Raw genomic sequence first — 26,760 nt, forward strand, 5'->3', positions numbered from 1 at the left:
GAGAGGGAGAGAGAGAGAAACAGAAACATCAATGTGCGGTTGCTGGGGGTCATGGCCTGCAACCCAGGCATGTACCCTGACTGGGAATCGAACCTGGGACACTTTGGTTCCCAGCCCGCGCTCAATCCACTGAGCTACGCCAGCCAGGGCGAGATTTTTTATTTTAACACCTAATACTGTTATGGTTTTTGTGAAAATGATACACTGCTGTTGACAGTGTAAATTTCTATTTTGGGTATTACTTTCAACAGTTGCATTAAATACATAAAAATGTTTTATACTCTTTAATTTATATAGCAGTTTATTCAAAATGAATTCAAAAGTAAAAATAACTAGATGAAAAATATTCACTGTACTTTTATTTTAGCAACAACACAGAAGTTGGTATATTGAAGATGAAATGGCTTGAACTTTATAGTCAGTTAGATTTAGAATGAGGGAGCCTATAGAAGGCTAGAAAACTACACAGAAAGTTCTTGTCAACTTTACGGTAAAGAAGGTGTACTTGAGTTTCACAAGTAAAGGCAATTCCCTACTTTCTCATGATTGTTTCCTGAGGTGAACACATATTGTTTATTGAATCAGCACCTTCTCCCACACCAGTCCATATGGTTGCAGAAGTTAGATCAAGTACCTGCCCCAATCTGGGACTAGTGGTCTTTTTCCAGGCAATTGCACATTTGGACAGAGAGGTCTTAGGGTCAGTCTGGTTGCTCTCCTGATGGTAACCATAAACTCAGAAACTGTGGGAGGACATGTTTAGCCAGTTGTGCAAGGAAGTAAACAAACCTTGGGAATGCAGGAGGCTAGAGAAGACAAGAAACCAAAACAAACAAGGAAAACTGCAAAAATTAAACAAGAAATTTGGTTTAACTTGTATGCATAAGAATAGAAGCATAATGAAGTAAATTTGGTTCTTTCTACCAGATGGAATAATAGTGTAAGTATTTGAAGTTAAAATTTTGAAAACTGTGGAGTGAAAAATGCTTTTGATAGAAGAAATGTTATATAGTATTAATGAAAGGAAGCATCTCAACAGTGGATAGAGTATTGACTCTGGCATATCTGGATTTGAATCCTAGCCATGGTACTTTGACTGAGGGTCCTTAGTTTAGTTACTTTATTTTTCTAAGCTTCAGTTCTTCTCTTTAAATAGAATACTTATCTAATAAGTTGTAAAATTAAAATAATATATGTCCAAAATCTAACAATGCTTGGCTCATAGCACAGAATTGAAATTTTTTATTGTTGCTTTGGGAATAAAACATATGTGTTAATATTTTTAACTATGTATGTTGAAATTGATGAGAAGAGAATATTGGAAATATGTTAGAGGATTAAAATCATATTGTAAGTTTTATAGACTATAATTTTTTTTAGAATAAAATGTTCGAGAAAGAAATTTTACCTATGTAGGTAAAAAGTATAATTAATAACTAGAACCCCAAAATTTTGTTGCAGGGGGATTTTCTTGGGGTATAGGGCACCATATTCTCAGATTTCAGAAGCTAGAGATTAAATGATATTCAGTCTCTTTTGTAAATTAGTAAGTAAAAAGAAATGTTCCAAGTCCAGAGAAAAGGAGATGTTGATATATCTTCTTTGCTCTTTTTTGTTAGTCCTTAGGCAATGTAGATTGAGTGAACACACCATACATGGAGTAGATACAGATGTGTGTTTTGGAGAATAGTTCTTGTGTTAACAAAACATCTTCTTTCCTCCCCCTCATTCCTCCCAGGAGAGTAGGAATATTAGAAATAAATGATAAGGTATCCCGCCTGAGAGCAGGTTAAATTATGCCCTGTGCCAAAAATCAGGTTAAATTATTAATGTAGACAGGTAGGCATCCTAAAGGTGGGAAGAACGCAGATAGGGAGCAGAGAGAGAGCATGAGAGAGAGCATTTTTTTAATAACTTTTTAAAAAAGAATTTATTTATTTATTTTTTAGAGAGGGAAGGGAGGGAGAAAGAGAGAGAGGAACATCAATGTGTGGTTTCTGGGGGTCATGGACTGCAACCCAGGCATGTACCCTGACTGGGAATCGAACCTGTGACACGTTGGTTCGCAGCCGCCAGGGCCTGAGATCATTTTATGTATAGTACTTTGCCTTGAAAAGAAATTATGAGTTAGTGAACAAATACCGCCAATAAGGGCTACTCACTGAGTCAAAAAGTAGTTTTGTTACATGGAACACTTCTTTATTATTTTAAATAATAATATTTGTTATTTTAAATATTTCAGGAGCCACTGGAAGTGGGGAAATGGTCTGTACAATATGTCAGGAAGAGTATTCAGAGGCTCCCAATGAAATGGTTATATGTGATAAGTGTGGCCAAGGTAAACATTAATTTCTTTTAATCTTGTGGAAAAGTTTTGTTACATATATAATGCCCCTGTTGAAGATTAATGATTAAAAATACTTTACATTGGTAATTTGAAGCTGTTTCAATAAATTTATTCATCAGTTGTAATTATATTAATGTAGGAAAAGAGAATACTAAAATGCCTTCTTGAAATTGTGTTGCAGTATTTATTAATAAAATAGAATTTGCTTTATGCTTTTTTTGATATTAAGGATATCATCAGTTGTGTCACACACCTCATATTGATTCCAGTGTGATTGATTCAGATGAAAAATGGCTCTGTCGACAGTGTGTTTTTGCAACAACAACAAAGGTATCTTTTAAGTGTTTTGGGCTAAAGCCCTAAATGGAATTTGTAAGGCACTATCAACGTAATGATTGTGTACGTTGAAAGTTTATTTGAATGAAATGAGCAATCAGTGCTGGGTAGAAAGAGGTGCTGCTTATTGTTTGACTAATGATGCTTAAGTGACTTGCAACTGTTCTTGCAGTTGTTTTCTGAGAGTGGTCTTGGATTTGGGGCAATAATTTGAAAGAAAAGATAAAGATTATTATTAGTCAAACAGTTTGTGATATGGTAAGAAACTTAGAATGGAAATTTCTTTATAAGTGTCAGAAGCATTTTTAAGTTACAGAATTATATATAAGTTTTATTCTTCACTCTTTAAAATAACCTTTTCCCTCTAATATAGAGGGGTGGTGCACTTAAGAAAGGACCAAATGCCAAAGCATTGCAAGTCATGAAGCAGACATTACCCTATAGTGTGGCAGACCTTGAATGGGATGCAGGTCATAAAACCAATGTCCAACAATGTTACTGCTATTGTGGAGGCCCAGGAGAGTAAGTAAATATAATTATTTAATACCCTTGAAGTACTTTTTATTTGCTTATATTGTTGATTTTATTTTTGTTATTGATTGTGGTGTAAGAGCGATAGTGAATTGTAAATTCATGAAAGTATCAATAAAGAAAATTGGGGGAGGGGAATTAGAGACTAGTTTTATTCACCTTTTTCATTAAATATTTGTTAAATTAATCAGTTCTAACAAAGAATGTTTAGAAATTTATCTTTAACTTCTGATTAGTAATCTTAGTTCATCTGTTTGGAACTAAACAAATAAGTCTTATCTCCCTGAGGAGGTAACTCTTAAAATATCTCAGTCCAACCCTGATGGCATGGCTAAGTAGATTGAGTGCTGGCCTATGAACTGAAAGGTTGCTGGTTTGATTCCTGGTCAGGCCACATGCCTGAGTTCCAGGCCAGGTCCCCGGTCAGGGGTATGTGAGAGGTAACCGATCAATGTCTCTCCCTTTCCTTCTCCCTCCCTTACCCTTTCCCTATAATTATATAAAATATTTTAAAAAGTTTTCAGTCCAGCAATTGTATTTCCCATACCCATAATTCAAATACTAATAGTGTTCTCTTTTCCAGGCAACAGTCTCCATTGCCATCAAAAATTCTTTATGACATGACTCCAAAACTATTTCTTCTTCACCAGTTCTTTTTTTAAATATATTTTATTGATTATGCTATTACAGTAGTTGTCCACCCCCCGCCATTTATTCCCTTCCACCCTGCACACCCCCTCCCACCCACATTCCCCACCTTTAGTTCGTGTTCATGGGTTATACATATAAGTTCTTTGGCTTCTACTATTCCTATACTATTCTTAACCTCCCCCTGTCAATTTTCTACCTGCCATTTATGCTACTTATTCTCTGTACCTTTTCCCCCTCACTCTCCTTCCCATTCCCCCACTGATAACCCTCCATGTGATCTCCATTTCTGTGATTGTCTTCCTGTTCTAGTTGTTTGCTTAGTTTTTGTTGTTTGTTTGTTTTAGGTTTGGTTGTTAATAGCTATGAGTTTGTTGTCATTTTACTGTTCATATTTTTTAACTTCTGTTTCTTAGATAAGTCCCTTTAACATTTCATATAATAAGACCTGGGTGACGATGAACTCCTTTAACTTGACCTTATCTGGGAAGCACTTTATATGCCCTTCCATTCTAAATGATAGCTTTGCTGGATAGTGTAATCTTGGATGTAGGTCCTTGCCTTTCATGACTTGGAATACTTCTTTCCAGCCCCTTCTTGCCTGCAAGGTCTCTTGAGAAATCAGCTGACAGTCTGATGGGAACTCCTTTGTAGGTAACTGTCTCCTTTTCTCTTGCTGCTTTTAAGATTCTCTCCTTATCTTTAATCTTGGCTAATGGAATTATGTTGTGCCTTGGTGTGTTCCTCCTTGGGTCCAACTTCTTTGGGACCCTTGGAGCTTCCTGGACTTCCTGGAAGTCTATTTCCTTTGCCAGATTGGGGAAGTTCTCCTTCATTACTTGCTCAAATAAGTTTTCAGTTTCTTCCTCTTCTTCTTCATCTTCTGGCACCCCTGTAATTCGCATGCTGGAATGTTTAAAGAAGTCCTGGAGGTTCCTAAGCCTCTCTTCATTTTTTAAAAATTTTTGTTCGTTCTGTTGTGGTTGAATGTTTCTTTCTCCCTTCAGCTCCAAACCATTGATTAGAGTTCTACTTTCTTTCCCATCACTGTTGGTTCCCTCTGCATTTTCCTTTATTTCACTTTTCATAGCCTTCATTTTTTCCTCTAATGCGCCACCATATTCAACCAGTTGTGTGAGCATCCTGATTACCAGTGTTTTGAACTCTGCATCTGATAGGTTGGCTATCTGCTCATCACTTAGTTCTATTTTTGGAGCTTTGGTCTGTTCTTTTATTTGGGCCATATTTTGTCTGGGCACATCTGTTACATGATAAGGGATGGATCCTTAGGCATTCACCAAGGTGGGGCAATCCACGCCACTGCATTGTGGCACTGTATGTGGGGGAGGGATCCAAAAGGAAACAATGCTGCTGTCTATGCTGTCCTCCAGCTTTCAGTCACTTCCTCTACTTCCCAATCAAATTGGGCTTCTGGCGCTGATTCCCGGGTAAGTGGGTTTATGTATGTTCTAGGACCCTGTGGGTCTCTCCAAAGAACTCTCCTGTGAGGCTGGGAGTTTCTCCCACTGCCTCAACCCTTACTGGTATTATAGCTAGAGATTTTGAGGCTTTCATTTCTCCACAGTGGAACCCTAGGTTGCACGGTCTATCTCTCTCCCCAGTTGTTTCTCCCAGTTTATCCGCACACAAATGTGGGACTGTCCCATCTGCCAGCCACTGCCTTACTGTGCATCTTCTACATCCAGCTGACCATTTCAGCCACTCCTACCGATCTGGATGAATGTTTCTTTTTTTTATTTTTATTTTTTATTTTTAGAGAGAGGGGAAGGGAAGGAGAAAGAGGGGAAGAGAAATATCATGTGTGGTTGCCTATCACATCACCCCCACTAGGGACCTGGCCTGCAACCCAGGCATATGATATGCCCTGCTGGAAATTGATCCGGCGACCCTTTGGTTTGCAGCTCATGCTCAATCCTGAGCTACACCAGTGAGGGCAAATGTTTTTTCTTTAACTCCTTGGTTGTTGGACTTCCATACAGGTCAGTTTTCTGGCAGTTCTAGTTTTTAATTTGTTATTGACCTTCTTCTGGTTGTGGGAGGAGGCACAGTATATCTACCTACACCTCCATCTTGGTCAGAAATCCTTTTGTTCACCAGTTATTAAAAGTTACTCTTGAAATACAGTGTTATGATTAGAAATTTCACTGTTTCCAGTACATGGAGTATAAGGGGGTTATTCGAGTTCTGGTCGTTATGCTTATGTAGTTGCTTAGAGGGATTGTATTACCTGCCCCTCTTTGGTCATCCCATTATATTCTTTTGGATCATTTTGGGTTTGTAGGTGGTCAGCTAATACCTTTAGCTTTTTTTCTATACAAGCTGGTGTTAATCCAAGTTGTATATCATATATTTGTACTACATTTAAAAAATATTAGTGAGTAACTTTATATTTAACTTTATTTAAATTGTAATTATTGGTTTCTTATATCTTTTGAGACTCTGCTTCTCTTAAGGTGGTGGTATCTAGGAAAATGCTGGGGCATATAGGTACTCAGTGATGAAAACATGAATAAACGAATATATAAATGAATGAAATTTTAGTTCTTCACTCTACATCATCTCTGATCTTAGGGAATTTTTTTGATTTAACATTTTTATAATATTTCTCCGTTTTTGGTTACTTACATATATAAGAAACTGTCTGGTTTTTTAAAATCATCTATAAAATAGATAAAATGAACAGACCTACAAATATTGATTTTTCCCTTAACTCATTTATACCTAACAGTTTAAAGCATTATTCAAAATAGGTGGAAAGTGCTACAGACATTATTTTATGAAACAGATCATTCATTATTCTTTGAGTACCTTAATGACATGAAATTACATTGTAACAACTCTAACTTCAGCAGCTAGCAGACTATCTAGAACATAATATTCATTAGTCTTTCATGAATGAATACTTTCGTATCACCCTTCTTTCTTGCCTTTATGTGTGACTTAAAATTTATGGGGGGTTCACTTGTTGAGCAAAAGAGTTATTGTGGGAAAAACACATTATTGGGGTGGCAAATAAGGATACCAATATATCAAAAACATGTACTAACTGAAAAGAGAGGATATACTCAATTGAAGATTCAGTTTTAGCTTCTTCAGCTCTGTGAAATAGAACCGAATGTTTCACAAAGCCTTTACACCTGGTAGAGTCTTAGATTAGATTTACAGTTATGTTAATTAAATTATTAAATTGCTATATAGTCGTATACCACTTAACAATGGGGATACTTTCTGACTAACATGTCATTAGGTGATTTCATCATTGTGTGATGTGATATAAGAGTATACTTACACAAGCCTAGATGGTATACGCCTGGGCTGTATGATATGTTGCTAATGTATATGTGGTCTGTTGTTGACCAAAATGTTGTTATGCCATGCATAACTGTACTTTCCATTTTAGTGGAAAGCATAATATAAGCACAATGAAGATGTAAAGCTGCTTATGCCCATTTGGTATATGGAGCAAACAGCTGTGCATATCAGTACCCTCTGAAACTTAATCTCTTCTGGAGTGTGGAGTTGATATGAAATCCCAGGCTTATTTTTTTTTTTTGTCTTCGTTGTTGTTTTAATCCTCATTGGAGGATGTGTTTATTGATTTTAGAAGAGAGGGAGGGAGATGATTGATAGATAGAAAGAAAGATGGAAAGAAAAACATTAATGTGAGAGAGAAACATCATTTGCCTCCTATACGCACCCAACAGGGAATCAAACTTGGACCATTTTGGTGTACAGAATGATGTTCCATCCAACTGAGCCATCTGGCCAGGGCCCAGGCTAGATCTTTTACTAGTGTAGGAACTATGCACTTGTTGACTAGAAATAGATGTGTCTCTCTAGAACTTAGTAGTCTTCATGAATAAAAGAGTGATGAAATGGTCAATATTAATAACTGTTTTGGGAAAGAAAAAAGTTAACACTAAGTGTAGTAGAAATGTGATACTATAGGCAGAACCAGATTCTACAGTATCTCTCTTCTTTTTTAAACCATTTACTTCATTTTAAAAGGTAGTAATTTTAATCTTTTTTCTTATAGCTGGTATTTAAAGATGTTACAATGCTGCAAATGTAAGCAGTGGTTTCATGAGGCTTGTGTGCAATGCCTTCAAAAGCCAATGTTATTTGGAGACAGGTGAGAAGGGCATTTGAACTTTACTGTTGTTGTTTTCTTTTTTGTTTGTTAATTTGTTTGTTTTAGCTTTTTAATTGTGGTTTTAATTGTGGTTCAGTTTTAGATGTCTAGTTTTAACAATGATTTGTAAAGCAGACACCTTAGAGGGAAAATATTAAATAATATACTTAAATTATTTATCATTTTAAAATAACATAATTTTTCTACTTTTGGATGTTATTCCAGAAAGCATTTAAGTATTTGATTAGTGATTGCATTTGCTCATATTGCCCCACAGTGCTCTAAATTATTCTCATTGGTATCTTCCTTTAAAGAATCTCAGAAGGATTGTTTGACAGAAAATTGGAAAAGACTGAAGAACCTGATACACACAGTTTATACCTCAGATTTAAAGAATTTCTAAAACAGATTTAATGTGATTTCTGGATTAGGAGAATGTAGAATAACAGAGAGAACTCTAAGAAAAATTAAAGATAGAGCACTAAACTTGGCATCAGAAAACCTGGCTTTAAATCTTGGCTTATGCCATGTACCATCTTTCTGAATTTAGGAAGGTCAACTTGTCTCCTCTGGATTTATTTTACCAGATTGTTTTAAGCATTAAATGTAACAATGTAGATGAGTAGCCACCACAATTCTTGATACACACAAGCCTTTAGTAAAGTATGCTTGTATATGAATCAGTGTATGAACTCTGAAGGTTTCTAATGGTTAAAAAAGGAATGTCTGTTCTCCCCATATATGAGCTATTTCATTATTTGTCATTACTGGAAAAGAAATTCTTTAAATCACAGACAGTGTCATAATTCAAATTATAGTTTGCTCTATCATTCCTTATGTCATCTGTAGGATATGTATTTGCTGAATATTAACTTTAATTGATAAATAATTTATGTATACCATTGATTACTCAATATGTAACTTTTCCTTTTTCTTTAGGTTTTATACATTTATTTGTTCTGTCTGCAGTTCTGGACCTGAATACCTCAAACGTCTACCATTACAGTGGTAAGTAAGGACATTTCTGTTAAGGAACAAAAGCGTCGTATTCTTAAACCTATATGATGCAAATTTATATATATATTTACTTGGCTTAAATAAAAACTTGATCTTCTTTATGCCTGGTTTTATTTCTTTTATTTATCATCAAACCTGATGTCATCTTCACTAATGATTATCTAGTTTTATTGCTAAAGTAATAGGCCATTTATTTACTAATGATATAAAATGCAACTTTTAAAAATATTTTTTAGATCTTCAAAACTCTTATTCACATTTCTAGTTCTTTTGGGCCTTTAGAATAGCATATAGTAAAAGAGAAAGCTCTTATTATAAATACTCCAGTTTCTGTTTCAGTGTAGTAATATTGGAGCATGAGAAATATGATGAATTTTGAGGATTTAATGATAAAATATTACACAGTAGTACCCCCTTATCTGTGGGGAATACGTCCAAGACTCCAAGTGCATACCTGAAACTGTGGATAGAATCAAACTATATTATACTATGGTTTTTCTTATACATGACTACACCTTACAGCTTCTCTTTGGTGAATTGCCAGCGCTACTACTCTTGACCTTTGTGCCCATTGTACAGTAAAATAAAGTTTACTTGAATACAAGCACTGAGATACTGTCACAGTTGATCTGATAACCAAGATGACTGCTAAATGATTAATGAGTAGGTAGTGTATACAACCTGGATACACAAAAGGATGATTCACAGGTGGGACAGAGTAGGGTGGAACAAGATTTCATTATGCTACTCAGAACGGTGCACAGTTTGAAATTGAGGAATTGTTTATTTCTGGGATTTTCCATTTAATATTTCTGCACTGTGATTGACCACAGGTAACTTAAAACATTGAAAGCAAAACTTATGTTAAGGAGGATTACTGTAGTACATACTTAGAAATTTTTATTAAATGTTCTATATATTTTAGGAAACGATACCACTTGTGAATGTGGTAAAGTCTATAAAGTATGATCTATGCTGTAGTTTATATATGGTAATGAAAACATAAAATTTTTTATTGTATAAGTATTATATAGCATTATCCAGTTGTTTTGGAGTCAGATTCTTTTTGAATGCATTTTAAGAAATTATTCAAATACCTTTAGTTTATAGTTACTTCAGGATAACTAAATGTTTAGTTAATGCTTTCCAATAATTTTCAGTGTAATGATTTATTACATTGTAAATATCACTTAGAATATTGACCCTCTGTTCACCTAAATACTTCACATTGGATTTTTCAAATTGGTGGTGTTATAAAAAATTGTGTGATTTTTTTTTTTAACAATTACCAAAAACATTGTTTTTGTATATTTTGATTACTTTTGGATTCCAGGGTAGATATAGCACACTTATGCCTTTACAACCTAAGTGTTATTCACAAGAAGAAATACTTTGATTCTGAACTTGAGCTTATGACATACATTAATGAAAACTGGGATAGATTGCACCCTGGAGAGGTAAGTGGTTTTAGACCTATTAGCTACTTGATGTGGTTTGTTTTGTTTTTGTTTGTTTTGTTTTAATTAAAAGCAACTAAGGCACATGTATAAGCCACACATCTAAAGTAGAATTTTATTTTTAATTTAGGGAGAAATAACTCCAGTAAGGTTATCAAGACTGGCCCTTTTCATCCTCTTATATGTTGCCTGTTGATTAGGGGGAAAATGTAGGGGGAGAAAGTAAATTTATAAAATATTTATATCTTAGTTAAGAGGCTGAGAATAGAAAACAATAAAACTCACAATTAGACTATTTTTAAAGAAATGAGTTCAGTTTATGAATTTCAGGTATCTCAGTTCCAGCCAAACTTCTGATACATATCAGAAGAAATTTATTTCAGCAATAGATACAAATTTTCATTTTCTGTAGTTTGTGAGATAATGTCTTAGATACAGGAAGTTTGAATTTTTTATTATTTGACAATGTGGAAAGTGTTTTTCTTTTTATTTAAAATTAGGAAAAACATTATAATCAAAACCTTACAATAAAAATATTTTTACTGTTGTGAAGTGCTTTTGCATTTTATTTTGAGCCATCAAATGATCAGAACAATCATTCAAATCATTTCTCATTGTTCATCCTTTGCATTTAAAAAAGAAGGAAAAGAAAATGTTCAGACTTCTTAGATTAGTCTGGTTGTTTACAGATGGAACTTAGGTTTTAATTCTTTGTTAACTTTCTACATCTTTATATAATAAAGAGACCATAAAATTTATGTGACTTGGTAGTGTTTATTCAGTTATTTTAATTTAGTTCACTTTAAAAAACTTTTGTAGTAATAGAAATTATTCTAGATTATTAAATAGTAAATAAGTCTCTAGTTAACTGAAATTGATTTGCAAATTGAATTTTGTCACTAATTCAGAAAAAGAAATTTGTTTATATTTGTGTTCAACATTTTATAAAATAGCAATTACTTTCAAAATATGGGAAATACAGTATGCTAAGCATATATTGTTGGTTAATTGAGTACCTTAGGGTACTCAAGGGTTGTTTTGAACATCAACTCTTATTATACATACTATAGACTATATGACATAGGCACTTAACTTACTCTAAAAGTTTTTCCTCAGAAATGACACAGAGCAGGAAAGTAGTTGTGATTTTACTCTCTCAAATATGGGCTTTCCTCCCTTATTCCATTGAGGAAAAAGAAAAAAAAATCTTGTGATGATTTGAGGAGTTTTTTATGGCATTTTGTTTAGATACTTATACTGGACACCTAGTTGCAGGGAGACACGTACTCCTATTTATCATTTCTGACCTGCATTATAACATACTTACATGTGACAGTGGGCTAAAGTCATATGGTATTTCTATGTTGAGAAGCCATATAAGTAATTATTTACATTTCTATTTAGAGCAACAGTAGTATCTGTTTAGTGTTCTGTGCTGCTTCTTTTTTTTATTGTATAAAGGAAGTATTGTGACCTCTTTCAATGACAAAAAGAAGTTTCAAAAACAAACTTTTGGAGAGTATATCCTTTCATACTGAAAGGCACATTTAACATTTATATAGCATGTATATTTTTTCACTTGACTACTTTATGATTTCTGTGAAGAGAAGCTGAAACTTATAGGACATATTCTAGAATGTATAATTTGATATGTTTCCCTATGTTATTTGTTGGTTTTGTTTTTTATATCTTTGAGAGTTAGTGACTTGATGATATAGATTGAATATAGCTATTTTAGAAAACTATGTTTTGAAATATTTTATTTGGGTTAGTAAAAATTTGTGATATAACATTTGAGACCCCAAGTAAAGCTTGCTTAAGGTTTTTATTTAGAATGAGGCATTGCTCCTATAACAGATTTTGGGGGGGAGTTAAAATGAGATACTAATACTTTATGGAATCTGCCTGTTATCATTTGTCTTTGATTCCTAATCTGATTTGAAATCCTAGTTCTGGGAGGACAGTTACTTTTCTGTTAACTGTGGTGATCTTAACAGTGTGTTGAGTATCTCACTTTTGAGGGATGTGGGGGAAAAAAACATAGGTAAAACTTAAATGAAATACTGTGGCAGAAATGATGTTTTGGCCAGAGGAAAATGTAGCAAATAGAGGTAGTATATTAAGAAATCTAGTTAACAAAAATACGTGGGGACTTGAATATTATATGGTAGCATACAGTGTATATGTCTCTATACAAATTACTTAAGATGTTTGTCCTGTTTAAGCCAGTGTGGCATGGAATTCAACGTGAGAAATTGAAGGGTGTATTTTGTTGAAGTGGAAGAGTTGGAACTGTACATAGTAGCATTTATATCTGTACAGAAATATACAAAGCCCTGAAAGTAAAAGCACGGTGTGAGATTGATATCTTCTCATACAGATTATTTGATTTACACTATAATAGTTTCACTCTTAGTTTTCAAAATATAGAATGGGATCCCTTCATTTATATGAATTGAAGTACAGTCCTATGCAAAATATAGCAGTAGTGTTTACTTAACAGATAAAATTTAGTGTTTACTTAACAGATAAAATTTCTGAGAACCATAGAAAATAATTACTAAAGGAAAGATAATAGTTCATTGTGATTCTTAAAAAGTAGAAAGGAGTAGATCTGAGAAATTAGAAAGTCAGTTTTGTTGTTGGTTGTCAGCTAAATTGTAGAGCAGATTTTTCAGATACACAGTTTGTGAAGAGTTAAGAAGCAGTAAGAAAATAACACCTGATATATTAGAGTAAATCATGTTAAATACCCTAGATTTTTAAAAATATATTTATTTTTAGAGAGGGGAAGGGAGAAAGAAAGAGGCAGAGAAACATCAGTGTGTGGTTGCCTCTCGAGTGCCCCTAATTCTAGGGACCTGAGCCGCACCATCCAGTACCCTGAATTCTTTTTTGTCATGATTAGCAAAACTGGTATGGGCATGATGTAGTCATAGTACAACTCGGTTTCATATAAGATAATGAAATGTGAATATTTAAAGTAAAAATTAAGTAGATTTATAACTAATTGAATTATAGTAACAAAAGTAGTAAGTGGCTTGGAAATATTCTTGAGGGAGAGTTTCATGGAGAGCCCCAGGTTCTGTCTTTGTCTCTACTCTCACTATGACAGAATCAAGAGAAAAGATCATTTTGAGCATTGAGCTGCAAACAAAATCAGATTAACAAGTTACAAAGTTCTGCTCTTTGATTTAAATACACAAAAAGTACAAAAGAAGCATGTATGATAGGGGATACTTGATTTGACAGAACTTCATTTGATCAGATTTTAGAGTTGGGGTGGGGATGGGGGAGGATGAGGAAAGATAGAATTAGTTAGCCAATGCTTAACATGGAATACTTTTGTGGTGTTGCTGCTAAAAACTTCAACCTAATCTTATACTTAGACATGATAGCTGCTGTCAAATATTTGAAGAACTATCTTATAAAAGAGGGAATAGAAGAATTCCAGGAAGGAAAGTTTCGTGCACCTATGGAATGGGCTCTCTCAGTAGGTGCCTCATCAGCTTTCATCAATGGTAATAGTTAAGCCAAGGTTCAATGACATTTAAAGTCTCTTTCAAGCTTTAAAGTCTGATTCTGTTATTTTTGCTTTAATAGAAATTCTTTATCATTAGACACTTCATAAATTACAGTAGGAGGAAATGGTAGAATGATATGGAGGAGTGAGCACAAAACTGCCCTTCCTCCCCTTTTTTTTTTAGCATTCAGCATATTGGCACAGGGTTGGTTCTCAGTGAATGGTGAATGAATGCATTTATTGTCACTTGGGTTTAGGGTCTAGCTCCCTCACTAACCAGCCCTGTGAATTTGAGCAGTTCATTTAATCTCTACATATGTTAAATAATAAAGAGTTGTAGATGACTTTGCAAGTCTCTTTTACCTCCAGCATTCTCTTTGGCAGATTTGTTTGCTCTTTTTACTAGAAGCAGTTCTGAGGTTTAGAAGTTTTAACCGGTAAATAACATACGTGGCAGAATTTTGAAAGTCAGCTGTGATATTTTGGAAGTTTGGTTTTTTTGTTTGTGGGTTTTTTTTTGGTTTGTTTGTTTTTTTTTAATTATCTTTTTGTGGCTTTAATGGAGGATGGCCCTTTTGTAATTTAGATTCCACCCCTCTTCTGGTGCCACAGTGTTTAAACTGAAGAGACAGAAATGACTCTCTGCAGGAAACCCTTTTGAAACAAAATAGAATATTTTATAGAATTTAATTCAAATTTAGTTAGATTTTAAAATGGTTTTGACGATAAAAAAATTGCTGAGCCAATTTGGGTTTTAGGGCTAGGTGGAGTCTATAATTGTTATAAAATGAAATCTCCAAATTTCAGTAAAAAAAACTTTTTAAAAAAGATTTTTATTCATTTATTTATTTTTTAAAGAGTGGGGATGGAAGGGACAAAGAAAGGGAGAGAAATATCAATTGGTTGCCTCTCCTACCCGTCCCAAATGGGGACCTAGCCTGCAATTCAACCATGTGGCCTGACCAGGAATTGAACCATATACTTTTCACTTTGTGGGATGATGCCCAACAAACTGAGCCGCATGGGTCAAGGCCCCACATTGTACAGTTTTAAAAATTATAGCAATTACCAGTTTGTACTAATACTAGAAGTACAGTTAGTGAAATGTTATGTTTATTATTTTTATATTCCTCACTATTCATATCTAACATCTATTAGAAGCTTTTAATGGTTGATATTAATATAATTCAAATGTATTATTTCCCTAGGTTATAAAATGAAAATAAATTTAATGATAACCTCATTTTTGTAGTGTTACATGGCTTATATCAATAATTCTTTCAGACACATAATTTAATCCGTACAATTACTAGTAAAGTAACTTGTGTGGGATTTATACTCCCCTTTTTTTATAGATGAGAAAATAAGCCTTGAGAGGTTAAGCAAACCTCTCAAGGCTTAGAAGATTTAGGTCTTCTATCAGTCAGTACACTTCTCTTTTGTGTTACATTGCCTCTACCTAGCACCTGTGTATTACTAATTGATGAAATTATACTATGTTAAATTGTTTCTTGATACTTCACAGCTGGCAGACACACCAAAATCTGAAAGATACGAGCATGTTCTGGAGGCATTAAATGATTACAAGACAATGTAAGTTGATTTACTTTATTTATCCCTATGAGGGAGACATTTATTAAGTATAAGAATAATGACATTGTTTAAAAATTGTGGGATTTGTGTATAGAACTAATACATGTTAACATTTCTAATGTCCTATTCTCTTTCAGTTAGAGTACAGCACTGATTCTCAAGGATTGGAGAAGGGAAGAGCAATCCTATAGGAATGGGGTGTGGGAGGTGACATATCAGTGTCTCAGGGTAATTTGGCCTGGTCATTTGAAAAAGTGTAGTCAGTAATGACTTGTTTTTATACTGCACTCTACTGAAAGTAAAATAAAATCTTGTTAGCCGATGGAAATATGCAGAGAGTATGGGGAATATATGGTAGAGAGAATATGGGTTTTTAAATGAGGTCTCTTATGGTTTTAAAATTAATTATTGCCATCAGTTATAGAAAAGTAGTATTAGTGGTCTGAATTTTTGATAATGAAGTTATATTGTTTAATATTTTCTTATGTGGATCTTTCCTTTGTTTAAAAAACCTAGCATATCTATATTTCTTAAAAATATTTTCAAAATACAATAGAAATACATTTTTAAATGTTTATGCTGGCTCCAACCACTGAGTTACATTGTAAAGTTTCTGTAACAAGTTGCTGTTTTTGTACTTGACTGCATGCTTTTCCTCATTAAAAAAAAAATGTTATAGTTACTAATAGCTAGATCTTTAGACCAGCTCAAAAAGCCATAAAGTATCTGAGCAGTTACTGTGTTGGTAAAAATACTTCATGGGACAATGAATTCTGTAAGTTTAGGGTTCCAGAAATACATGTGTTCCTATTATAGAAGAAATGGGAGCTTCCCCCTTTTCACCCTTGCATAAAAGAAGAACAATACAAGCATTTAATAGTGGTTCTGTGGCTAGGCAGGCAGAGCTCAGACAGATTGGAGTGTTTTGGAATAAGGACCTTAAACGCTTTCGGGAATGGTGAAGGGCATGTTTTTCAGAGATCCAAGCCCACACTGAAATAATATTTCTCTGCTCCACGTTATTTCCGATTTCAGATCTGACACACTAGATATTCCTTTTATTTTCTGGGCTTCTAGAACTGGTTTCCTACTTTCTTTAACAATGCTATTACCTATTGTTTTCTGGCCACAGTTTCTCACAGATACATTCTCAAATACAATTCTTCTTTTCTTACACTTTTTTTTTGGAGATATTTTTAACAGAAGGCACTAAGATATGGAAAAACATACTGGGACTAGAGAGATAACACTCTATACTCTCCTTTAAGAAGTTAGATGCCATGTTTTAAAAAGAAGGTGGACGTGTGCTCTTCCCTCTTCCTTCTCATCCTCTCCCTCCCTCCCTATTCTTCCATCCTATCCTACTGTGGACTGGCCCTGGGGCAGATAAGAATCAAGGAAAGCAAGGGGAAAGAGTGAGTATTGGGTGGACTTTCATGTATAAAGGCTTTATATCTGAAAGTTGAGTTATGGTCTGCCATGTATATATGTTCAGCTTTAAAATTTTTAGTTAATTTTTTTAAAAATTTAGGTTTATGTCTGGGAAGGAAATAAAGAAGAAGAAGCATTTGTTTGGGTTGCGAATTCGTGTTCCTCCTGTGCCACCAAATGTGGCTTTCAAAGCAGAGAAAGAACCTGAAGGAACATCCCATGAATTTAAAATTAAAGGCAGAAAGGCATCCAAACCTATATCTGATTCAAGGTAAAAGTTGTTCTGTGGCTTAGTTTTTTTCTTTAGCTTATTTGTAACTAAAAATGTGTGTCGTTTAGTCTCATTAGTATATTTGAAAGTACAAGTGGTAGTTACCCTGATTTGTTTTACTGTTTATAATTTTTTGCTTAGACAAGATACAAAGAGTTAATGCTAGATGTTTATTTATTTTAGATCTTAGGTTTTCCAGGAATAAGCCCGATTGATGTGGTTAGCAAACAGCTTGAGTACTGGCCTGTTTATTTGTTTGTTTACTTCTCATTTATTCATTCATTCCACTTATCAAGCCTCTTAAACTATCTAAGTGCTGGGGATATAATAACAAACAGGACAGACTTCCTTTCTGCCCTGATGGGGTTTACATTATAGTGGGAAAGAAAGTGATAAATAAAATAATTACAGGTCATGCTAGTGTCATTTTGGAAATAGCATACAGATTTAGACTATACTGGGATGGATAGAGAGAATTGGGTCTAGTTAATTTAGGAAGGAGGATTGAGGGAGGCCTATTTGCAGTGAAACTTTAAAAATGAGAATGACCTAATAATGTGAAGAACAAAGGGAGGGATACTCTAGGTAGCAGAAATAGCAAGTATGAAAGCTGTGAGGCATGTTCTGGGAACTCTTAGGAGGATTTTGAGGTAAGAATTAGGGTTGGGGAGTAGTATCAAGTGTTGGAAAGGTTGGGTGGGGTGTGATTATATAGTCTTTCAGGTGTCATAAGGACTTTTGGTTGTTTCCTACAAATAATGGGGAACTATTTAAAGATGTGAGGATTGGATTATCCTTTAAAAATACCTCTTTGGAAAAGATAGGTATAGAGGTAAGACTAGAAGCAAGAGAAAATTAAATTAAGACCCTTGAAGTTGTCTAGGTAAGATACTGCTTGTGCAGTGGTAGGTAGTCACAGTGAAGTGGAGAAAAAATGGGTTGAGGATCTCTATTGGAAGCAGAATTTATTGACTTTGTAAATGAATTAAATTTATGAAAGAAAGGGAAGAATGAAGTTAAACAATGCCTAGATTTCCGACTTGAGCAACTGGTGGGTAGCGGTGTCTGTTACTAAGATCTGAAAGAACAATTTCGCAAGGTGAATGAAGCATTCTTCTGTTTCATACTCAATTGAGTTCAGGATTCTTAAGGGGGATGTCTAAGTGATGATGATGTTAGGTATAGGCAATTGGGTGTGTAAGTCAGGAACTCAGGAGAGGTCAGGACACATGATATAAATTTGGAAGCCGTGAGAATGAATGAAATTACCTAAGGAGCAAGAAGAGAGAAGAGACTGTGGCCCAGAACAATGCACTGATTTTATTTGGAGATTTGGAAGAGGTAAAATGAAAGAAATAGACTAAAAAAGAATGATCGGTGACACAGGAGGAAACCAAGAATGTTTAGTGTCATGAAAACCAAAGAAGGTAGTGTTTCAAGAAAGATGGGTATGTTAAACAGTATTGAATGCTACTAAAAGGTGGATTAAGATGAGGGAAAAATGTTTATTGGATAACATTCTGTTATTAGTGAGTGACCTTGACACAATTTTTTTGAGAGGTAAAGAAGTCAGATTGAAGTGGGTAGAAGTGTGATTGAATCTGGCATTGCCCAATGTACATGTCAAAACTGGGCTTTTTCGCAAAAAAGAGGCATAGGGAGGTTCCAAATTGATAATAATAAAGGAAAAGGAAATAATCTTTTAAGAATTCTGAGTGAGAAAGGAGAAAGTGGAATGTTTCTTCAAGTCTCAGAAGTAGTTTTACTGTGAAGAGATGTAGACAAATGAGATTGAAGAAGGATAAGGGAGTAATCAAGTGATTGTTTTTTAATAGGTGGAAGCTAATTGGAACTTTTTTTTTGGTGCTAGTAGGAATAATACAGTGGAAAGGAAGAGATTGGTGTAGGAGATAGGGGAGGTAATCAAAGATGTTGTAAAGTCTTTGAGAAGCCAAAAGGGAAGGGATTTTGAGAAGCCAAAAGGGAAGGGATTTAGAAGCCAAAAGGGAAGGGAAGCCAAAGGGAGTAGCCTTTGATAGGACTTACACTTTTCTGTTGAAATGGGTGAAAAAAGGAGATGGATACAGATGCTGGTTCTCTTGTAGATTTGCCATTCAGAAGATGACTAAAGTTATTGCTGATGGCCTCTATTTTTTCAGTGAAATAGTGAGGTAAAAATAACTGAGAAGGAAGTGTGAGAAGCAAATAAAAGGTATGAGGTAGTCATCTTGGAGAGTAAGAAAATGTAATTACAGAGGGTTGACACTGCTTCATATCCATTTGAGTTTATAATAAAGTAGGTACTACATCAAGATTTTTTTGCCCTGAAGGAAAGAATATGCGTTCTTATTACTTATATATTTTATTAATCATTTGCTAGCAGTTGCCCATATGATAATTAGGAAGAGGTTTGCACAAATTTTCTTTCTCATTCCTATCATGAATTTAATAGGACATTCCATCTGTGGTAGCTATCAAGTGATTTGACGCCACCAGGTAATGGTTGGGCTTTCTTTAAAGGCATTCTTAGTTCTTTCTGGGCCCCATGTATGAACTGGTCCTTTTAATCAGAGAGAGTACTTTTCCTTAATCTAGGGATTGGTCTTTTATAAATGTTATGTGGTCATCTTTCAAAAAAGATGTATGCTCTCTCCAACTTATGCTTGAGACTTTTGATTATAGTTTTAGTTATGATCTGTTCCTCTAGCTCCCCTACTTATATATACTTCCACCTTTATTCCCCAATCTTAATTTGGTATCTGGAGGGATAGTCTTTCCTACTTTCCTCCATTTACCACTTCCAGCCTATTGTATATTATTTTTCCTTCTTTTTGTTTTAATTTAATTTTCCTGGGTAACTTTCGTGTATAGCACTTTACCCATTTTATTAGCTTTCTTGTATACACATTTGTCACCTTCTAACTATATCGTGAGCCCCTTTGCACAGGAAACATCTTGGTATTCCTATTACTCCTTTATATGATAATGTTGAATAAAATAGATATTTTGTATATTGATAGTTACCCTTTTTTTCTTCTTCTTTTGTATTAATTAGGGGTGTTCTTGACTGTTGCTTTATTTCTTGGTATTGCTTGATATTTGTCTTTATATTTCTTTTTTTTAAGATTTTATTTATTTTTTAGAGAGGGAAGGGAGGGAGATAGAGAGAAAGAGAGAAACATTAATGTGCGGTTGCTGGGGGTCATGGCCTGCAATCCAGGCATGTATCCTGACTGGGAATCGAACCTGCAACATTTTGGTTCTCAGCCCGAGCTCAATCCACTGAGCTACGCCAGCCAGGGCTTGTCTTTATATTTCAAAAATGGTTTTCTAGGTCTTTCCTATTTTGCCCTTTGAATGACTCACTTACTGCCCAATATGAAGGATTCCTTCCTCCTTTACCTCTGACACCCTGGGCTTTATTCTCTTTCTGATGAGCATTATTCAAGAACTATACTTCCAAGTTTTATATATATAAAATTTGTATATATACATCTAAAGGCAACCTTTATTTACAGACATTATATTTTAACATAGATACTTCCTGGCTATATGAGGCTAACTACTGAATTCCTAAATACTTTTAGTAATAAATCCTTGGAACTTTTAGGAATTCTGAACTCTTCCATTCTAAATAGTCTTTGTTCATTTTTTAAAAATTTTTAAGTGGTATATATTTTTTATAAGTGTACTATAGAAATTTTAATTAAATCTTTTATGTGTAAATATCTCTAAGTCAAGAAGTAGTTATTTAAATTAGAATTTATTTATGTATTTGAATAAACTTGTAGATTCAACTAATTTATTGTTATTTTATATTACTATTATAAAAATAAAAGAAGTATAACCTAATTATATAAGTAGATATGTGACTGTATATAATCCATTTTCCTTCTTTATGCAGAGATTAAATATACAATAATTTTATATTTCAGGGAAGTAAGCAATGGCATAGAAAAAAAAGGAAAGAAAAAGTCTGTAGGCCGTCCACCTGGTCCATATACAAGAAAAATGATTCAGAAAACAGCTGAGCCACCTTTGGTAAGAGAATATGTTGATATATGGTCTCAGGGAAGGGTGCTTGAAATAACTGAGAGATCAGCTTACTCTAGAACCATGCTGGGGTGTGTGTTTGTTTGTTTATTTGTTTTTTTGTTTTTTCCAGGATAAGGAATCAATTTCAGAGAACCCTACCTTGGATTTACCTTGTTCTATAGGGTAAATAGAAAGTTATTTTCTCCTATTCTAGGAATTTTCTTTAGGTGAAATTAGTATTTCTATTGTTATGTATTATAGTCATTTTACCATTTGATTTTTTTTTTTCCTCAGGAGAACTGAGGGAACTGCACATTCATCCAATACCTCAGATGTGGATTTCACGGGTGCTTCCAGTGCAAAAGAAACTACCTCGTCTAGCATTGCCAGGCATTATGGGTAGATATTTTATGTTCTTATTCTTTGTTAGTTTTCCTGTAGACTCTTTTCCTTTGTGAAGTGATGATTAATAAATTTTTTTTCTAATTGAAAGTGATACAAGTATGTTTTTCACTGATACAAGTATGTTTTTCACCCTTTGAGAAGCAATCCATATATTGATTCCTTAGGTGGTTAATATTCATTTGAATAATTGCTTTTCAGAGCCCAAACGTTCAAATTCTCAAATATGTTAGAAAATGTGCTGTGTGTACAGAGAAGAGAGGTGTATTAGAGTTTATAGGCTGGGCTTTTTTTTCTGAGAGACCTTTTCATGTTTTTAATACACAAGAGTGCCTTGCTTTGGAAAGGCTTGATGATGATGATGATGATGATGATGATTATATATTTTTGTAAGTTACCATTGGGAATATAGTAAAAGGGTTTTTAAGCTCAGGATTTTTATCAGTAGCAGATTTCTTTAATATTTTATTTAACCTAATTCTTCAGAAGGATGACTTTTCCCTCAAATGTAATTATCAGTTATGAAAAGTTTCGTTTACTTGGGGTCAGAGAGTTATAAGCTTCCAAGTTTTATGTTACTTTTTTAAAATTTTTGTTCACAATTTAAGAACTTCTCTTATAAATTATATAAAGTTCTAAGTATTTAAAAGCTTAAAATGTAACATTTTTAAATGAATCATGAATAATAGTAAGGTGCGTTATTTTTGTCTTTTTACCAAGTATTATGCTAAGCTTTTTTTTTAAAGATTTTATTTATTTATTTTTAGAGAGAGAAGGGGGGGGGAGAGAGAGAGAGACAGACATCAATCTGCGGTTGCTGGGGGTTATGGCCTGCAACCCAGGAATGTATCCTGGCTGGGACTCGAACCTGGGACACTTTGGTTCCCAGCCCGCTCTCAATCCACTCAGCTATGCCAGCCAGGGCTATGCTAAGCTTTTTACATACTGTCTTAGTCAATTTCTTTTTTACTCTCACCTGAGGACATGCTCATTGATTATAGAGAGAGGGGAAGAAAAGGAGAGAAGTATCAATTCGTTGCCTCCAGTACTGGCCCTATCTGGGGACCAAACCTACAATTTAGATATGTATTGTACCCTGACTAGAAATTGAACCCAGGACCTTTCAGTTTACAGGACAATGCTCCAACCAACTGAGCCACACTGGCCAGGGCTGTCTTATAATTCTGGAAACAGTCTTTTGATTTGTAGGTCCTGTTTTTTTCATTTTACAGATAAGGAAACTGAGACTTAGAAGGTGTTAAGTAACAAGCCCAATATAGTGTGATTAGCAGGTATTCAAAATAACAGAGGCGGGATGTTAACCCATGTAGTATGATTGTAAAGTCTTTGAATTTAGCTGTTATGTTCTATTCTCCCTTTGTTAATAAGGCCATAAAATCATTGACTTTTTAAGGTAAAAAGGACCTCAAAGATTTAGTTCAACCCCTTCGCTTAACCTTTTTACTTAAGAGAACATAGAAGATAAGAGATTTGGATTTGGCCAGTATTATATAGAGCTACACCCAGTCTACCCTGACTTCTAGTTTGTGCTTATTCCAGTTCATTACTTTACCAGGCCTAGAACTGATAATCAGACACCATTTATTCTAGTTTTATAATCTCTTTAGGCACATGGAACAGTGTCTTATACATAGTAGGTGCTTATTAAATAGTTGCTGCATTTAATAAAGGAACTGAGTTTTTTTGTGTGTGATTGTATGTGTTTTTTAAATGATAAAACCATTGACAAAACCTGGCTTATGATTAGGTCCTTTGGTAAGAATTTAACTCAGCCTCATAATTCAAAAATTTCCTATGATTCTTTTAAGCTTAATAGAACATAGTTAAGGAAGAAAAGCTCTTCATAGGTCAGCCACAGAATATGATGGAATCTAACACAGGCAAACAGTGATCCATTTATATAGCATTTATTGTTTTGATTTGGCTAATTTTTGTCACCAGGGTATATACTTACGACAGAGTGATAGAAAAAACTCAGGGAACATATTCTGTGTGCATTGGATGCTTTATAAACTTAGCGACAACATTGGCCTTTTTATCGTCCATAGTTTGTCTGACTCCAGAAAAAGAACTCGAACAGGAAGATCTTGGCCTGCTGCGATCCCACATTTACGGAGGAGAAGGGGTCGTCTTCCAAGAAGAGCACTCCAGACTCAGAACTCAGAAATCGTAAAAGATGATGAAGGCAAAGAGGATTACCAATTTGATGAACTCAACACAGAGATTTTGAATAACTTAGCAGATCAGGAGTTACAGCTCACTCATCTAAAAAACTCCATTACCAGTTATTTTGGTGCTGCAGGTAGAATAGCATGTGGTGAAAAATACCGAGTGTTGGCGCGTCGGGTGACACTTGATGGAAAGGTGCAGTATCTTGTCGAATGGGAAGGAGCAACTGCGTCCTGACTGTAGGACTGAACATTATGTTCACTGCACTCTCACTCTCTGTAGGTACAGTTCAAAACCCTAAAGAAGCCTGGCTTTTACTATGTTTCTTTAAAAAAGTCAAAAAATTCCCAAAAGAAGATGATACTAGCCTTAACGTGTGTGTACCTGTCAATGTTATGGATACTGTCATAAAAAGATATCTTTTAAAAATCAGAACAGAGACTTAATTTTTTTAATCTTAAGATTTGTAGAATGTTTCTAGGATAGGATATTAAAAATGATTCAAATCCATGCATGGTGTTAGGTAATTTTTCTAATTATTCCATTGAGTCAGATTTTGTGATTAGTGAGTATCAGCAAACAGATCATGTAGTTAGATAGCACAAGTATTTGAAATAATTGTCTGTTTTGTTACCAAAATGTTGGAAAAAAATTATTTCAATACCTTTTAGATTTCATAAAGTGCAGTGTATATAATGCCTATTAAAAGACTGTAAAATATTGAAATTTTCTTTCAAACAAAATGTAAAAAATATATTGAGCCTGTAAATTGCTCTGTGACTAGACTTCATTGTCGTCTTAATATATTCTTTGCATGTGCATATATATACACCTGTGTATATATATGTGTGTGATTATGTGACCTATGCAATACAAATTATGGGAATGGGCAGCTTTGGAGTATATATCCCATAATTCTTTTTTCAGGAATAGTTGCAGTATTTACACAGCAGCATTTCTTCTCAGGCTTTTATTGGGTGCTGTTGCTTGCTATGTATGAAGAGAAATGTGTCAGATGAGTTTAGTGTGTTCTGAAAAAGGGTGTGAACAACATTGTTCATGGGCTTTTAGATGCTTTTTTCTTTCAGTCCTTGTAACTCAGCTGTTCAGTACCTAAAACAAATTCAAATAATATGAACATTATCTCCTACTAGAAGTGACGTTTTCAAGTTTTCATGGCACATTATGATTGTAAATGTCTCTCAGTTTTAACAGTAAGTCTATAGGAGTCCCGTGAAGATTCCTAAAATGTCTGTAGTAACTGTTAGTCATGTTGAATAAGTGTAGTATGAACAAAGTATTTTATTGCACAGGGTTAACAAACAGTGTGTCGCCTGCCAAGGCTACACCTGTTTTATTACAACATTACCTCTTGTTTTTATAAGATGTACCAAGATTTAAATTGATAACTTTATTTTACATGTAAAAAAAAAAACCATTTTCTTTTATCACCAGTGTTAGAGTTGTCTTCTGATTTATTTTTTTTTTGTTTTTGTTTGTTTTCTTTTTTAGCCAAAGAGTAAACAGAAGAATTATCTCATTTTGGTGGCTATTCATTGTATTCTTAAAAGTGATTGGTGGATTTTAGCCTAAAAATTGGGGAATTTGCTGCCAAAATGAAAAATATAAGTGTAGTGATTACAGAGCGGTGAAAATGTGGGTTAGTACTTATTTATTCCATTGATTGATTATTTGACTGTTTATAAAGAAAGTTGCTTTATTTCTTTAAACATCTTCAAAAGATGATCTTTTCTTGTCATATTATAGCCAAAAGAAGCAGAGAACTTCGTTGCCCTGCGTTTGGTTCCTGGTTGGCCAGGTATAAATGAGCTTTACAAAAGTGCGAATTAAAAACTGTCACTTCTGTTTACCTCCACCAAAACTTGATTTCCCCCTAGCTATTAATTTAAAGTTGCCTTTCCTGCAGCTGCAATATTTTGAATAACACACAGAGTTTGTGTTGATTTTGAATGTTTGTTTATATCTAGGGGTAATGGAAAATGTAAATCCCGTGTAACCTTACTTACTCCACTTGTATCATATTTCATTCTCCCCAGAGTCCTTTAATTCTAACTGAACACCAGCAGTATTTTTAGTAACTCTTTGGCATACTTGGAAGATGATTTATTAAGCTGAACTGTCTTTAGACGTAAATATTGTGAATGTCTGTTTTTATTTTATCATGGTGGTTCACATGGCTCTGATGTTCAGTTTGTATTTTTGGAATTGCTTTACTTAGAATTAAAACAGACCATTAAATGTGTGTATTTTTTAAAGAGCTAATGAGTTTTGGTTCTGTATTTGCTTGAAAATACACACTAGTACAGCAGATGACTACTTTTATTTTGCCAGGGAGCTAAGGATTTTCCAATTCCGTTATAAAAATGTTCACTTGAATTAATCTTCATAAAACTTCGCTTTCATTTTTCTTGTCCCCCCTAATAATATTAATAATTGTTGCACAATAATCTTAAATGATCCTTAAAAATTTACCTGTTTAGCCAGGTTGTACACTTTATACTTGAAAGACAGTATACCTCCCTCTCTCTGCCCTATCCCTGAACTTGAACAAAATTTAGACTTTTCAACTGTTTCTTTTTTCTTACTTACATAGAAGGTGTCAGGGATCATATAAAAGAATTTCTTGTTTTTTTTTTTTTTTCCTTCTAAAAAGCTTTGTACCTAGGCTACAGAAAGAAAAGATGTGAAAATAATACACCTTACTCTTTTAATTCCATTTTTGTTTCAAACAAGTACATATTTATAAATACCCTGATAAAAAATGATAAACATGGGTTCTTAGGCCCTTAGGTTACCAAACAAGGT

At 34.1% G+C, this 26,760-nt stretch overlaps 1 protein-coding gene across 4 annotated transcripts in view; it reads left to right on the top strand.

The window, feature by feature from the left end:
- Nucleotides 1-26,213, top strand: part of MTF2 (metal response element binding transcription factor 2) — a 70,583-nt gene extending 44,370 nt beyond the window's left edge. For 3 of the 4 annotated variants that reach the window (XM_028511167.2, XM_036026436.1, XM_036026437.1), the window contains 12 exons: nucleotides 2,243-2,338; nucleotides 2,577-2,677; nucleotides 3,057-3,205; nucleotides 7,920-8,015; nucleotides 8,955-9,023; nucleotides 10,366-10,489; nucleotides 15,538-15,605; nucleotides 17,137-17,307; nucleotides 21,243-21,348; nucleotides 21,473-21,525; nucleotides 21,637-21,741; nucleotides 23,814-26,213. In XM_028511167.2, coding sequence (XP_028366968.1) covers nucleotides 2,243-2,338; nucleotides 2,577-2,677; nucleotides 3,057-3,205; nucleotides 7,920-8,015; nucleotides 8,955-9,023; nucleotides 10,366-10,489; nucleotides 15,538-15,605; nucleotides 17,137-17,307; nucleotides 21,243-21,348; nucleotides 21,473-21,525; nucleotides 21,637-21,741; nucleotides 23,814-24,171 — 1,496 coding nt within the window. In that variant the 3' untranslated portion in view covers nucleotides 24,172-26,213. The remainder of the gene's footprint in view (nucleotides 1-2,242; nucleotides 2,339-2,576; nucleotides 2,678-3,056; nucleotides 3,206-7,919; nucleotides 8,016-8,954; nucleotides 9,024-10,365; nucleotides 10,490-15,537; nucleotides 15,606-17,136; nucleotides 17,308-21,242; nucleotides 21,349-21,472; nucleotides 21,526-21,636; nucleotides 21,742-23,813) is intronic. The other variant, XM_036026435.1, reaches the window with a different exon arrangement.
- Nucleotides 26,214-26,760: the final 547 nt, after the last annotated feature.

This window comes from Phyllostomus discolor, chromosome 5 (assembly GCF_004126475.2).
Source record: "Phyllostomus discolor isolate MPI-MPIP mPhyDis1 chromosome 5, mPhyDis1.pri.v3, whole genome shotgun sequence".
In the NCBI taxonomy this organism is placed as follows: domain Eukaryota; kingdom Metazoa; phylum Chordata; class Mammalia; order Chiroptera; family Phyllostomidae; genus Phyllostomus; species Phyllostomus discolor.